General features: G+C 35.2%; 1 protein-coding gene across 1 annotated transcript in view; it reads left to right on the forward strand.

Moving 5' to 3' along the window:
- Nucleotides 1–17114, forward strand: part of LNPK (lunapark, ER junction formation factor) — an 87521-nt gene that overhangs the window by 60488 nt on the left and 9919 nt on the right. Inside the window, exons 9-10 of the mRNA XM_037020635.2 lie at nucleotides 5392–5604; nucleotides 15955–16060. Coding sequence (XP_036876530.2) covers nucleotides 5392–5604; nucleotides 15955–16060 — 319 coding nt within the window. The remainder of the gene's footprint in view (nucleotides 1–5391; nucleotides 5605–15954; nucleotides 16061–17114) is intronic.

The following is a 17114-nucleotide window of genomic DNA, read 5'->3' on the forward strand; positions in this document are numbered from 1 at the left end:
ATTAGTAAATTCACTTTTTTTTTTCTTAAGTGTACTGAGGTGTCATACTTATACTGTTACAGCTATCTATTGTGTAACAAACCACCAAACTTAGTGGCTTAAAACAACATTCATTTGTTTTGCTCATGTATTTGCAATTTCAGCAAGGTTTGGTGGAGACAGCTCATCTCTGCCTCACACTGGTTGGAGCTACCTGGTTGGTACTAGAGGGTTTGCAACCAGGATGGTTATGCGCATGGCTGATGATGCTGTTTGTTGGTTCCTCTTCACATAGACCTCTCTAATGGGGTCACTTGGACTTGCTCCTAATTTGGTGGCTTGGTTCTAAGAGCAAGCAGCCCAAGAGACAGAAAGTAATCCTGAAAACTGGCACCCCTATATTCTCTTGGTCAAACAATAAGAGAGCACAGATTCAAAGGTGCATAGATATCCTCCCTTCCCCATTTGATGGGAGGCAAATCTAAGAATTTTGGACTCTTTTAAAACTGCCACACTTATCTCAATGTAGGTAACAAGGGCATTTCTGTCTCTATCCATTTTTCAGTGTGCATCCTAAATGCCACCATTACCATGAACTCTTTCTTCATCCCATCACTGAATTTAATCTCCCCCTTCGTGGACCCTCCATGCTATTTTATTGGTTCCTTTTTTTATGGTGCTTACCTTGCATTAGTGTATTTCATAATTTTGTTTTATATTTGCTTGTCATTTCTGTATGAAATATGAATCCCATTTAATGCAGCCTTATTCATAGAGGTTGCTTATGTAAGTGTGTTGAGTTGAAGGAAATAAAAGGAGACTTTTTAAAGAATTCAGGAGTTTTATTTAAATATAAAATAGTAATTTACCAAATGGTGCTTTGGTGAACTACAAGGTACAGGTTAAGTTGATTGAGTATGGTAGAAATAAATCATGAAGGTGATGGAAAAAGTAAATGTTGAGATAAAGAACTGTAAAACAAAGTATATTAATTCAAAAAGCAGAGCAACAAAATAAACTCAACAAAAGGTTGGCAAGTGGTATATACTATTAGCACATTTCTTGCTTGAAGATAGCTTTTTTGGTGGTCTCCTGAATTTAGGCTGGAATTCTCAATGCTTCAGGCAACAGAAATTAGCCGATTAACAATCTTAATAATTCCATCTGCAACTTTAATACCTCTTTGTAACATAACCTTTATAAGTTCTGGGATGAGGATGTGGACATGTTTGGGAGGCCGTTACTCTGCTACTATACTAGTTTGGGGGATAGGCTGTTGGAAATCGGATACTGAAATGCAGGAGGAAAGTAAATTCATTTCACGGACTGTTACTAAGCTCATACTCTGTGCCAGTTTCCTTCCCATGTCCTCGAGCTACAAAGATGCAGTTCCTGGCTATCAGTTTTCGGTTAAAAATGATATGCACATGTAAATAATCTTAACATACTAAGGACCATAATGAAGGTAGGCATGAATCACAGTGCATTAAAATTTTTAATAACAACTTGTTTTGAAAATATGTTGGGAAAGGACTCTTCAGGTCCACTTCACATGCAAAGACAAGAAGAGAAACAACCTGGTATCTTGAGGGACGGCCAGCAGTGCCACAAGCCTGAAAAAGGAGAGAGGGTTTATGTGCGGGAGGGGTAATTATGACGGATTTTGTAGGCAGCATTGTGGAGTTTGGGACTTTATCTTACAGTATACAACATGGAAAGCCACTGGAGTCTTTGCATTTTGATTATTTGAATTTTAGAAAGAACATTTTTTTTTATTTTTTGTAACATGGAGAATGGATTAGAGCAGGCTGAAGACATGGAGATCATTTAGGATATTATCTAATAGGTAAGAGAAAAGGCCTACACTAGATAAAGTTGTGGCAAAACAGTTGAAAAAGGAAGAGATTTAAGAGATAATTCAGATTTAAGAGTAGATTGACAGGATTTGATAGCAATTAGATTTAGTGAGAGGAGGGGTCAAGATATTGCCTAGGTTTTTGGCTTGGGTAACTGATTAGATGTTAATGTTTCAAGCAAGATAAGGAATGTAAGGTTTGGAATAGTAGACTTGTGTAAAATAGAAGATGATGAATTTGCTTTTGGATTTGGTGAGTGAAAATTATATCCAGGTGGTACAGTTAATAGGTAGTTAGTTGATTATTTCATATGGAGCTCAGGAAAAAAGTTGAGGTTATAGATACAGTTTAGGAATCCTTGGGGAATACAGGTGATCATTATTGAACTTCAGGATTCAGCGAAAATTCCCGGGGAAAGTAAATAGAGTAAAAAGAGGACCTATGGAGAACCCCAGGGAACATTAACATTTAAGGGTGGATGGAGAAAGAAAGTCTATGAAAAAGAAAAAATGATCACAGAGTTTAAAAGCAGAACTAAACTGGTATCTAGAAAATTGAAGTGTAGCAGGGATAGCATGCACTGTCCTTGTCTGCAGAGGACAAGTAAGTAGAAAACAAATGAGGCCATTGAATCTGACAGGTTGTGTAACAACATTAGGGCATTGTTGTAATAAAAACAGAATCCTGGCTCCAGCTCCTAAGGGAATCCTGGCTCCAGCTGCAATGGAAATCCTGGCCCCAGCTCCTATTTTGCTGTGTGACTTTTGGCAAGTTAAACTGGTTTCTGAGCTTTGGTTTCTTCTTTTGAAAACTAAGAATAGGAGTTACCTCAAAGTGTTGTATATTAGATGAAGTTAGTAAAATCACCTGGAGCACCAAGTGTTGTTCCTAGCAGAAAATAGTAATGTTATAAAGAGTAGCTATGGTAATAGCAATAATGGTGGTGCTCTAAGTTTGTTGGTAACCAAAGGAATGATACTTTGAGTAGTGGGTGATCCTGTGGTGTAGCTAAGGGAGGACAAAAACCAGATTGCATTGGGTTGAGTGGAATGGTGGAGAAGTTTTTCAACCTTTTTTTTTTTTTCCAAAGAGTGTTACCTCTATGGGAAGGAAGAAGTAGGGAGTAATTTTTGTTAATAAAAAGCCACTGACCTATTGAGAAAACAATTTTAACAGAGAAGTAGGGCAGGAGCTGAATTTAAAGGTGCTTAGTATAGGTAAGATGTGAAGAAGAAAATACAGTGAATGTAAACTTTAAAAAATTTTGCAAATAAGAGGAAGATATGTCATGGTATTTTAAAAATTACTTTATTTTTATTTATTTTTATTATTATTTTGATTATTTAAAGGAATCATATTTATATAAACTATTTAGAGACCTGAATTTATACAAATTCAAAAATAGAAACTCTTCTGAAGATATATCCTCATGTTCCACCTAAGTACATTTCATACATAAAGAGCCCAATACATCCTAAATTTAAGTCTCCACAATCTGCATGTGAGTCATCCATAGATTTAAATATTTTTTTCTCCTCATTACTAAAATCCTAGTTACTGAAATTTTTTCTTCTGAGGCTTAGAACTAACTGTACACAATATTCAGAAAAACTTTGACTTGTGCTAGGGAAAATATGAGGATTGTCTTTGTAGTTCTGCCAACATTCTATAAAGAAATTTGAAACCCAGACTGAATAAAAAACTTTTTTAGTTCACATAAAAGTTCATGTAAGTTCACATAAGGAACTGGTGGTATTAGTGAGGACGAAAATTCAGGTTTCTGTACTATTACATGGTGTTCTTCCTACTACAGCTTAATACCAAAACAAAGACAGAAGCTACCATCAGTGTGTAAAGAATCAGTATTTAAAAATATGATAAATTAAGAGAGAATCATTTTTATCATAGTCTATGCATGCCCCTCAAGAATTATTTAATAGCAAGCTAGAATTATAGATTTGTTTTTACATTAATTTTGAATTGTGTAAACAAGTTCACAAACAACCTTAGGAAAAAATTTAATTTGTAAAATATCCATTTTAAAAATTCTAGAATGCTTTTGATTTATTGTTATCTCAAACATATAGATGTATACTAGTAGTAATTGCTTATTTTCCTGGGCTCTGGCTAAGCTACTGCGTTGATTATCTCTTTTAATCTTTACAACAACTGTAAGAGGTAAATATTCTTATCATGAGGAAGCTGAACTGAGAGATGTCATCAACTTGGAAAAGACTTGCATGTACATCTAGTAACCAATCTCATTTTGATTTTACTTGCTTCATTTTGAATTAAAAAATATAAACATGTCCTCATACTTGCTTAGTGTGATTTTTATTGAATCAGTGATTGATCACCGATAATGTTAAAACATCCTTCAGTCAAGAATTGACCTTATGGAACACTCCTGATGATACTTTACCAGACTGATGTGGAATGCTTGGTAAATTTTTTTGAGGGATGGTATTTTTACATTTAAATGCAGGAAATGTTGACTATAACCAATATTATTACTTTGTTGCTTACTAGAAACTTTTCTAGAGCAATCATAATACAAAACATTTGTGCATAGCAAATGCTAAAAATAGATAAGTGTTAGGTATTTTAAATTGAGACTACCAGAATTCATACTACGTCACTACATATAGGTTTGGTATTATATTGATAGCTCTTTTCTTTGCTATTGTAACTCTTTGTTACCTTCTTTTCCTTTGAAAACTAAACTATGTTTTTTTCTCTTTCCTGACTCTTCTATATCACTTTTCCCTTTTGTCTGCCTAAGTTAAGATTTAGAAATTATAAAATGAGGTCTCTTTCATGGAATGCTAGATATGGTAGCCTTTGTTAATTCATTAGTTATAGACCTCACCTTTCAATAGCACATGAGTGATAGTCAAGAGTGCTTTAGTTAATTGTCATGAACAGGGGGTAACTGCACATTTAGCGGAAGTGGTCTCATCTTTGCTCAAGAAGTGAAAGGATAATAGCTACTTTTTATATAGTCTAATAAATGTGAAACTTTTATTTATCTGGAAGAAAAATATCATTTTGAGTTATGTTTTACCAGATAAAAAATGGCTGACAGTATTTGATGCCTTGTTTTTAAAAATTTATTTAAATGACCAAACTTAATTTCATTAATCTCAATGCCTTTTGCAGCATTTAATGGCTTTCCCAATGTGAAACCACCTTTTAAAGTGTTCCTTTAAAGCTTTCTTTCCTTTATCATAATTTAGGAAGGATTACTGTAAAAAGACATGACACATAATTGGGTAATGATTTTATTTTATTTGAATATTTTGGAAAATGATATCAGTAGACAGACTTAGATCAGAGCTTGTATAAATATATGCAGTTGAATTGTGGGTGCAGAAATGGAATACTCTGTTAAGTCAGTTTTCAATATTACATTTTATAGATTTCTTATTACAGGCAGTTTTGACCATACAGATGCATCCTTGTGCCACAAAACTTTATTAAATGTAAATAATTGTGGTTGGCTAGTATGGTATATTGGATATTAAATCTAATATATACTTTTTATTCTTATTCTCAGAGATTCGTCAGCGAACTGCAGCTCAAAGAAACCTCTCTCCAACACCAGCAAGCTCTAGCCAAGGCCCTGCTCCACAAGTTCCAGTATCTCCTGGACCACCGAAGGACACTTCCGCCCCTGGTGGGCCCCCAGAGAGAACTGTTACTCCAGCCCTAACATCAAATGTGTTATCAAGACGTCTTGGGTCCCCTGCTACTTCAGTGTCTGGAATGGGTAAACAGAGCACTTAATGTTATTTACAGTTTATATTGTTTTCTCTGGTTACCAATAAAACGGGCCATTTTCAGACAGTATGGAAATGGCATTTCATTTGGAAATAGCAGAGCAGTTATCTGATTAAGCAGGAGTTCCATATTCAATTAGCCATAACTCTTTACAGATGGCACCTTGTGATACTGAAACCTATTTCTTGAGCTCATTTAACTGTTATGGTTTCTTTGTTTAAATGGCAATAAAACTTTGTAGTATTTTGTAGTCAACAGTATAGCATATCTTTTTATATTCAGCTTGAGTGGCTCCAGATTTATATAAAAGAGGATAGAAGAGAACACTTTTGGAATATATTCATGCTTTTTGTTAAACCCTTCACATATATTTTTAAATGACAATTACTTAACATATTCCAGGAAGAATATTCCTGCATTGTGGTATACAATACTACTATTGTTAATATGAGCTGGTAGATTTGTCTTTTTCTAAGCCATAGAATTTTAGTATTTTCTGACAGATACTTTAGCATAAAGTCCTATTAAATTAACATACTGCCTTTATTACTCTTTCATTTCTTTGGATTCCCTTTTTTTAGTGTGGTAAATCTCTAGGTGAAGATCCCATTTTTGGACTGTAATGGATTATATCACTCTGCAACTTACTTTTGGAGTGTGATTGGGACATAAGTGTCCACTGCTTCGGCAGATCACATTTTATGTAGATTTCCATGTCAGATTCTTGAATATGATAGTTATTTATCCTATTTTAGGGTATTTAATTCTAATTTAGATTACTTTGGTTTTTCATGACTAATTATTAACATAATTTATCATGATTTTGATAACAGGTATTCAGGGCGTAGCAAAATCAATAAGCAATCTAAATGTTACTATTAGAATAGAATTTTTCCTGCTTTTCCTTCAGAAAAAGCAGCATAAGGTTTTAGAAAAGTAGAAATCTGTAATTTATAAACTACTTAAGAAAGCTGGTTACAAATGAACTGTATACAAATCTTAACTTTTAAAATACTTATTGAAAAGGTAATTTTAAACTTGACATACAATGGTGTCACTTAAGGCAGCCATATATTTTGTGAAATTGAGAAAAATTAAATTGAAAATTATTCATCTTTCAGTTGTTATCTGGTTGATTTGATATACCAGTGATTTGTAATGTAAAATTCTTAGTTGTTTAATGAAAGAATTTTTTTTCTGAGTACATCAGTTACATACATTTGTGTACTTATCTAATTTTAAAGAAATAAAAGTTTAGTAACTTTTATTAACTTCTAGTAACTTTTATTATATAAAGTAATAAAAATTGTATTGTACATGTAAGAATAGGGTTATAGAGGAACAATGGCTTAAATTTCATGATCATATAAATAAAACATATTTTACTAAAGTTTTTCTTTTGTTTCTGTGTAAAAGACTGTATTTGAGTTATGCATTGCCAAAAAATATGAATGAGTTAAGTGATTTCTTACAAAGAAGATTAATAATTCATTTTTCATTATGCCTTATTTGTGGAAGATAATTTAATGTGTATTACCACAGGGCTCCCATATGTTTGAAAATTAAAAATCAGCAGGTACTTGATAATTTGCCAAGGTGTGTAAAAATGACCAGTATGCCTACAATGATGGCTCTTGATGTTTGTATTAATTGCTGTTACCAAAAGTTATAGTATTTAAAGAGTTTAAGATATTTTTATGAAATCTGTTATTTGATGTATTCAAATTCCTTTATAGACACTTTAATTTTAAACATGTAGAGGTAAAATGCTCCAACAAAACTTAAGTTGGCTTAAACGCTTTTGAAATCTAATTTGGCATGCTTGTTTAAGTTGAAAACTTGATAATGAAGGATGACACTTAACATTCAAGTTTATATTTTTTATGATAATGATTGAATGTTGTTGATACAAGTAAGCCAATAACTTTGTTGATGAAATCTGAAAGATGTACTGGATTTATAATACTAAGAACTTATTCTAGAACCAAATTTCATTTAATAATAATTGTAATTTTGACATAATTTGACCTTTATTAGATAGTAACAGCCTTTAGGATTGTGTTGATTTACAAAGCAAATCTTTTTATATCCTATAAAGTGTGAATATAGTATTGATACACTAAAGCCCTTAAGTTTTTGTCAAAGTTGTTTTGAAACCTTGTATTCTTGTATCACAGGGTTTGTTTCAACGAGGCCTCATTTTGCTTAAAAATCTTCTATGAGGTTTCTATGTAAACCTCCACTGTGGCCCGTCTACCTCTTACATTAATCCTGCTTTGTTTTACAAAGCCAAATACCACATCTTATTTATTTTATTTTCTCGCTTTCTTAGTGCCATCTGTGTGTTGTCTCTCAAATTAGAGTATCACTAGCAAGTAGTTCTTTTTCAGTTTTCAGAGATTGTGTTTTGCTATTGATGACTTTTTTCAGTTCAATATGTCTTCATTTTGCATTTATGTATTTACTTATTTTGATATCATTAATGTACAATTACTTGAACATGATTACTAGACACCCCCCATTATCAATTCCCCCCCACATACCCCATTACAGTCACTGTCCATCAGCGTAGTAAGATGCTATAGAATCATTACTTGTCTTCTCTGTATATACTGCCTTTCCCATGTCCCCCCTCCACATTATGTGTGCTAATTGTAATGCCCCATTTTCCCCCTTATCCTTCCCTTCCCACCCACCTTCCCCAGACCCTTTCCCTTTGGTAACTGTTAGTCCATTCTAGGGTTCTGTGAGTCTGCTGCTGTTTTGTTCCTTCAGTTTTTGCTTTGTTCTTATATTCCACAGATAGGTGAAATCATTTGGTACTTGTCTTTCTCCACCTGGCTTATTTCACTGAGCATAATACCCTCTAGCTCCATCCATGTTGTTGCAAATGGTAGGATTTGTTTTCTTCTTATGACTGAATAATATTCCATTGTGTGTATGTACCACATCTTCTTTATCCATTCATCTACTGATGGACACTTAGGTTGCTTCCATTTCTTGGCTACTGTAAATAGTGCTGTGATAAACATAGGAGGGCATATGTCTTTTTCAAACTGGGCTGCTGCATTTTTGCGTAAATTCCTAGGAGTGGAATTCCTGGGTCAAATGGTATTTCAATATTGAGTTTTTTGAGGAACCTCCACACTGCTTTCCACAATGGTTGAACTAGTCTACAATTCCACCAGCAGTGTAGGAGGGTTCCCCTTTCTCCACATCCTCGGCAACATTTGTTGTTGTTTGTCTTTTGGATGGTGGCCATCCTAATGGGTGTGAGGTGATAGGCATCTCATTGTGGTTTTAATTTGCATTCTGGTGATTAGAGAGGTGGAGCATCTTTTCATGTGCCTGTTGGCCATCTGAATTTCTTCTTTGGAGAAGTGTCTGTTCATATCCTCTGCCCATTTTTTAACTGGTTTGTTTGCTTTTTGTTTGTTGAGGTGCATGAGCTCTTTATATAATTTGGATGTCAACCTCTTATCAGATATGTCATTTATGAATATATTCTCCCATACCGTAGGATGTCTTTTTGTTCTACTGATGGTGTCCTTTGCTGTAAAGAAGCTTTTTAGTTTGATACAGTCCCACTTGTTCATTTTTGCTTTTGTTTCCCTTGCCCGGGGAGATATTTTCATGAAGAAGTTGCTCATGTTTATGTCCAAGAGATTTTTGCCTATATTTTTTTCTAAGAGTTTTATGGTTTCATGACTTACATTCAGGTCTTTGATCGACTTTGAGTTTACCTTTGTGTATGGGATTAGACAGTAATCCAGTTTCATTCTCTTACATGTAGCTGTCCAGTTTTGCCAACACCAGCTGTTGAAGAGGCTGTCATTTCCTCATTGTAAATCCATGGCTCTTTTATTGTATATTAATTGACCATATATGCTTGAGGTTATATCTGGACTCTCTATTCTTTTTCACAGGTCTGTCTGTCTGTTCTTGTGCCAGTACCAAATTGTCTTGATTACTGTGGCTTTGTAGTAGAGCTTGAAGTCAGGGAGTGTAATTCCACCTGCTTTATTCTTCCTTCTCAGGATTGCTTTGGCTATTTGAGGTCTTTTGTCATTCCATATGAATTTTAGAACTATTTGCTCTAGTTCATTGAAGAATGCTGTAGGTATTTGGATAGGGATTGCATTGAATCTGTAGATTGCTTTAGGCAGGTTGGCCATTTTGACAATATTAATTATTCCTAGCCAAGAGCATGGGATGAATTTCTATTTATTAGTGTCCTCTTTAATTTCTCGTAAGAGTGTCCTATAGTTTTGAGGGTATAGGTCTTTCACTTCCTCGGTTAGGTTTATTCCTAGGTATTTTATTCTTTTTGATGCAATTGTGAATGGAATTGTTTTCTTGATTTCTTTTTCTGTTAGTTCATCATTAGTGTATAGGAATGCAACAGATTTCTGTGTATTAATTTGTGTCCCACAACTTTGCTAAATTCAGATATTAGATCTAGTAGTTTTGGAGGGGATTCTTTAGGGTTTTTTTTGTACAATATCATGTCATCTGCAAACAGGAACAGTTTGACTTCTTCCTTGCCAATCTGGATGCCTTTTATTTCTTTGTGTTGTCTGATTCAGGTGGCTAGGACCTCCAGAACTATGTTGAATAAAAGTGGGGAGAGTGGGCATCATTGCCTTGTTCCCAATCTTAAAGGAAAAGCTTGCAGCTTCTCGCTGTTAAGTATGATGTTGGCTGTGGGTTTGTCATATATGGCCTTTATTATGTTGAGGTACTTGCCCTCTGTCCCCATTTTCTTGAGAGGTTTTATCATGAATGGATGTTGAATTTTGTCAAATGCTTTTTCAGCATCTGCGGCGATAATCCTGTGGTTTTTGTCCTTCCTTTTGTTGATGTAGTGAGTGGTGTTGATGGATATTTGAATGTTGTACCATCCTTGCATCCCTGGGATGAACCCCACTTGTTCATGATGGATGATATTTTTGAATTCGGTTTGCTAATATTTTGTTGTGTATTTTTGCATCTATGTTCATCAGGGATATTGGTCTGTAATTTTATTTTTTTGTGGTGTCTTTGCCTGGTTTTGATATTACCGTGATGTTGGCCTTGTAGAATGAATTTGGAAGTATTCCCTCTTCTACTTTTTGGAAAACTTTAAGGAGGATGGGTGTTAGGTCTTCACTAAATGTTTGATACAATTCAGCAGTGAAACCATCTGGTCCAGGAGTTTTGTTTTTAGGTAGTTTTTTGATTACCAATTCAATTTCTTTGCTGGTAATTGGTGTATTCAGATTTTCTGTTTCTTGCAGGGTCAGCCTTGGAAGGTTGTATTTTTCTAGAAAGTTGTCCATTTCTTCTAGTTTATCCAGTTTGTTAGCATATAATTTTTCATAGTATTCTCTCATAATTATTTGTTTTTCTGTGGTGTCTGTTATGTTTATTCCTTTTCATTTCTTATTCTGTTTATGTGTGTAGACTCTCTTTTTTTCTTGATAAGTCTGGTTAGGTGTTTGTCTATTTTGTTTATTTTCTCGAAGAACCAGCTCCTGCTTTCTTTAATTGTATTGTTTTATTCTTCTCAATTTTTTAAATTTCCGCTTTAATCTTTATTATGTCCCTCCTTCTACTGACTTTGGGCCTCATTTGTTCTTCCTTTTCTAGTTTCATTAATTGTGAGTTTAGACTGTTCATTTGGAATTGTTCTTCTTTCCTGAGGTACACCTGTATTGCAATACATTTCCCTTTTAGCATGGCCTTCACTGCATCCCACAGATTTTTTTATGTTGTTGAATCATCGTTGTCATTTGTCTCTATATGTTGCTTGATCTCTGTTTTTATTTGGTCATTGATCCATTGATTATTTAAGAGCATGTTATTAAGCCTCCATGTGTTTGTGGGCTGTTTCTTTTTCTTTGTGTAATTTATTTCTAGTTTCATACCTTTGTGATCTGAGAAGCTGGTTGGTTTAATTTCAATCTTTTTGAATTTACTGAGGTTCTTTTTGTGGCCTAGTATATGATCTATTCTTGAAAATGTTCCATGTGCACTTGAGAAGAATGTGTATCCTGTTGCTTTTGGGTGGAGTGTTCTGTAGATGTCCGTTCGGTCCATCTGTTTTAATACATTGTTCAGTGCCTCTGTCTCTTTACTTATTTTCTGTCTGGTTGATCTGTCCTTTGTAGTGAGTGGTGTGTTGAAGTCTCCTAAAATGAATGCATTGCATTGTATTTCCCCCTTTACTTCTGTTAGTATTTGTTTCATATGTGTAGGTGATCCTGTGTTGGGTGCACAGGTATTTAGAACAGTCAAATGCTCTTGTTTGACTGACCCCTTTATCATTATGTAATGTCCTTTGTCTCTTGTTACTTTCTTTGTTTTGAAGTCTATTTTGTCTGATACAAGTACTGCAACTCCTGCTTTTTTCTCCCTGTTAGTTGCATGAAATATCTTTTTCCATCCCTTCACTTTCAGTCTGTATATGTCTTTGGGTTTGAAGTGAGTGTCTTATAGACAGCATATTGATGGGTCTTATTTTTTAATCTATTCAGTGACTCTTTGTCTTTTGATTGGTACATTTAATGTGATTATTGATAGGTATGTACTTAGTGCCATTGCAGGCTTTAGATTCATGGTTACTAAAGGTTCAAGGGTAATTCCCTTACTATCTAACAGTCTAATTTAACTCACTTTGTGTGCTATTACAAACACAACCTAAAGGTTCTTTTTTTCTCCTCCTTTTTCTTCCTTCTCCATTCTTTGTATGTTATGAATCATATTCTGTACTCTTTGTCTATCCCTTGGGTGACATCTATTTAGCCTTAGGTACACTTCCATCTGTAGGAGTCCCTCCGAAATGCACTGTCGAGGTGCTTTGTGGGAGGTGAATTCTCTCAACTTTTTCTTATCTTAAAATTGTTTAATCCCTCCTTGAATTTAAATGATATCCTTGCCAGGTATAGTATTCTTGGTTCAAGACCTCTCTGCTTCATTGCATTAAATATATCTTGCCACTTCCTTCTGGTCTGTAAGGTTTCTGTTGAGAAGTCTGATGATAACCTGATGGGTTTTCCTTTATATGGGATCTTTTTTCTCTCTCTAGCTGCTTTTAAAAGTCTGTCTTTATCCTTGGTCTTTGCCATTATTATATGTCTTGATGTTGTCTTCCTTGGGTCCCTTGTGTTGGGAGATCTGTGCACCTCCATGGCCTGAGAGACTATCTCCTTCCGCAGAGTGGGGAAGTTTTCAGCAAGTATTTGCTCAGTGACACTTTCTATCCCTTTTTCTCTCTCTTCTTCTTCTTGTACCCCTATAATATGAATGTCATTCCATTTGGATTCATCATACAATTCTCTCAATATTCTTTCAATCTTAGAGATTCTTTTTCCTCTTTGTGCCTCAGCTTCTTTGTATTCCTCTTCTCTAATTTCTATTCCATTTGCTCTCTCTTGTACTACATCTAATGTGCTTTTAACTGCCTCCATTGTATGTTTAATTTCAGATGCAGAATTTCTTAATGATTGAATATCCGACTTAAATTCCTTCCTGACTTCTTGAATATTTTTCTGTACCTCCATAAGCATGTTTATGATTTTTATTTTGAACTCTCCTTCAGGCAGATTGATGAGTTCAGTTTCATTTGACCCTTTTTCTGGCGGTTTGTGAGACTTTGGTCTGAACCATGTTCTTTGACATTTCATATTTATGTGTGGTGCCCAGTAGTGCCCAGAAGCTCCAGTCTGTGGAGCTGCTCAGCCCCTAGAGTGAAGTTGGGGTTCATAGGGGAGCAGCGCTGGTGCCTGGGGGGAGGAAAGATCTGTGGTGCTTGTCTCCGGTGTCACAGCCAGTGGGCCAAGCACACAGGTGTAAGCCTCGGTGCTTTGCGTCTCTAGCTGTTGTAGGCGTGGCCTCCCTCTGGCTGGCCTGATGCCAGCACAGTGATTTCCGGTTTGTGAACGGGTGTTGGCAGGCCTGGAGGAAGGCGCAGCAGGCTGTGAGTCACAGTAGGGGGCTTTGGAACTGTGCAGGCAGCCACGGGGATGGAGCGCCTGGAGCTCAGCAAAGTTCCCAACCAGCTGGGCAGAGGGCACCCAGACAACCTTGTCCAGCTCTCCCCTCCCCCGTGTAGCAAGCTCCGTGAAAACCCCGCCCCTTCAGCAGCCCTCTGGCTGCTAGGAAGCCTGTCAGACCGCCTGCCTTTCCCTTTTTCCAGAGCTGCGGGGTGTGGATCCCCTCCTCCACAAATGGCCAGAATCTGTGTCTCAAGCCCTCCACCTGTCTGAGCTCCCCAACGTCCAGAGCACACCACACAGTGTAGTTTTCTGCTCCCAAAGCAGACCTCCAGGGCTTGGTGTTCAGCAGTCTCAGGCTTCCACCCCCACCCGGCTTTGTTTCTCTTCCCCCTGCCAGTGACTGGGCTGGGGGATGGGCTTGGGTCCCGCCTGATAAAGGCTTTTGTAGTTACCCTGTTTCGTGAGGTCCGCTCTTTTAGTGAGGTCTGTGTGGAGTCCGGTTCAGCCTTCTTTCTTGTTATTCTGGGTTAGTTGTATCAGTTAACTACATTTCATACTATCTGTGATTTTGGCAGGAATTCTCCATCTCACCTCTCACGCTGCCATCTTGAATCTCTGCATTCATTTTTAAAACATGTTTACACTAATACAGAATTCTATTTGATAGTTTTTCTTTCAGAATTTTAAAGATACTGTTTCACTGTCTTCTGGCTTGCTATTTTCTGATGAGAAATCTGCTGTCATTCTTATCTCTGTTTCTCTGTATATATGTATCTTTTTCTGTTTCTGAGATTTTTCTATCATTGGTTTTAAGCAATTTGATTATGCTGTGTCTTCGTATAAACTTATGTTTCTTGTGTTTAGGGTTTATTGATATTCTTGAATCTATGTGTTTATAGCTCTCATCAACTTTGGAAAAAATTTGTGCCATATTTCTTCAAATATTTTCTCTTCTCTCTTTTAGACTCCAGTTATACATACATTAGGCTGCCTGAAGTTGTTTTACAGCTGGCTAACGAAATGTTCATTGAAAAAATTTTTGGTCTTTTCTGTGTTTTATTTTGTAGGGCATCTCTTGCTATATACTCAAGTTTACTCATTTTTTTCTGTAATGACCTAATGGCTGATGTTCCCATTGTGGATTTTTCATCCAAGACATTGTAGTTACCATCTGTAGAAGTTTAATTTGGTTCTTTTAAAATTTATCCATTTCTCTACTTAACATGTTGGATCTTTACTCTTAATTCTCAAGCATACAGTATACAGTCATAATGAGTGTTTTAATATATTTGTCTACTAATTCTATCATCTCTGTCATTTCTGGGTCACTTTTGATTGATTTTTCTCATTATGGGTTGTATTTTTCATGCTTGTTTGCATGTCAAATATTTTCTTAATCAGATGTCAGACATTGTGAATTTTACCTTATTGGATGCTGGGTATTTTTATAGTCCTGTACAAAACTCCTCTCAATATTTAGCCAACAACTGTGAGTTATGCAGTTTTCCACTCTAGTTGGTGCAAACATGCAATATTTTAGGCCCCATGTGAGCACTGTGACCTTTAATATTTCTAGGGTTGTTCTCTCTATGTCCTCATGTAGTTTCCTCACATGCATGCACCAGTTGGTACTCTGCGGAACAGTCTTGGAGATCCTCTGTAGATCTTTAGTGTTCTTGTTCTGTGCATTCCATCCACTCTATCCTGTGAACTCAAGCTGCCTTGAGTCCCTACCCAGAATTCCAGCTATATCTCCTCAGCTTAGGAGACTGATGCACCTCACTAGGGCTTCCCCGCGAGCTGCTGCCTGGGAACTCTGAGAGCAGCAGGTGGGGAGCAGTTGGAGGGCTCATCATGTTTGCTTTTTATTTTTCAGAGATCTTTGCCCTATGTTACCTGATATCCAGTGTCTTAAAACTGTTTTGCATCATATATTTTGCATAATATTTTAGTTGTTTTAGGTGGGAAGGTAAGTCTGATCCCTGTTGCTGTGTTATGTCGAAAAGCAGAACTTTCCTAATTTACTATAAGCTATGTTGAAAGTGGAAGTTCCCTAATTTATGATAAGCTTTTAAGAGTCTGGGCATTTTCAAAATTAGTTTGTATAGAACCCAACATTGTTTCATTTCTTAATAGAGCATGTTGGTGGTTCTGATATAGCACATATTTAAACATTTTTTGTAGTAAAGCATTTTTAATGAAAATTTGAATGTTCTACAGAGATTTATAAGAATTAGTATTTGTTTTGTTAAAATCTTTCAAAAGTTCTGACAAACGAAGGTTGTTCTTGGTGACTGAATTAAAATTTAATTTCAATGATATTTTATACATATAAATTTTATATGTATTTGTTTATTTACTAGGTCTTCACCCTCCAGGTCCACCTTTAGCAAGACCCATTCTCCCCCGAGAACGAGGTGCTCTGGATAGAATTGTTGAATATTTAGTTGGTGATGGTCCCCAGAACAGGTAATGTTTACTCAGGTGTTAGATAAATGAATGTGAGGAAAGAGTTTATTAGTCAGTTTGTGTGTGTCTGCATGTATGCACTAGATACTTCATATTTGTAGCTTCTGATTTTAGAACATACTGGAGTATTTTATAGCCCTGCAAAAGTGCATATTCAATTGTTTTTCAGTAGGAGTGGATAAAGCATCTAGATAAAACATAGAAAAAATATATTTATATATTTATAACAAAAATATTGTAACCTGACTATATTACAACCCTACTATAAAATTATTTTTAGAAAAACAATCATTACATTGAATCTTAAAATTTCAAGAGCAGAGAAATAGTAAAAACTTGGTAGATTGTAAGAAATGGAGTTTTATAGATGTCAGTAGTGGACTTAGTGGTGGTGATAATTATAGTAACAATGAGAACAATTTACATGTGTTTGACATTTAACAGTTCTCAGAATGCTTTGCCAATTATCTTATTTTATCCTTACAGTAACTGTAGGAAGGTAAGTATGACTTAAGAGAACAACTATCATAGTATAAACTTTAAAAAAATTCTTAAGATAGTAGCTATTTGACAGATTATTGCTTAATATCATTTTAATAATGGGACTAGAATTTAATGTTTATATAATAAATTGTATGTTATTCAAAACAGTGGTGTTTGATATGACTAAGTATTAAGTACATAAACAGAGGACAGTATATAAATATAAAATGTTTATATAAATTTATATAAATAGGAAGTATATAAATAAGATGTTTAAATATAACTAGGGTAGATAAAGTAATCACAATGTACAGAAATAAACCTTTGGAGTGGACTAAACAAAACTAAATTAATTTTTTTAATGCAAGACTTCTCAGAAGTTTAATAATATTAATAATGAATCTCTAAAAGATTCCATCTCTTATCTGATGGCAGATTTGGGGTCTATCATCCCCAGGAGTATATGTTAGGAAACATTGAACTTTAAGTGTTTTGTTATCAAATTATTTCTACTAACTTAGTAAGGATATATTCATTTGACTGTTGCTTAGTTTATTTTTAACTTGACATA

The sequence above is a fragment of the Manis javanica genome, chromosome 12 (genome assembly GCF_040802235.1).
Source record: "Manis javanica isolate MJ-LG chromosome 12, MJ_LKY, whole genome shotgun sequence".
In the NCBI taxonomy this organism is placed as follows: domain Eukaryota; kingdom Metazoa; phylum Chordata; class Mammalia; order Pholidota; family Manidae; genus Manis; species Manis javanica.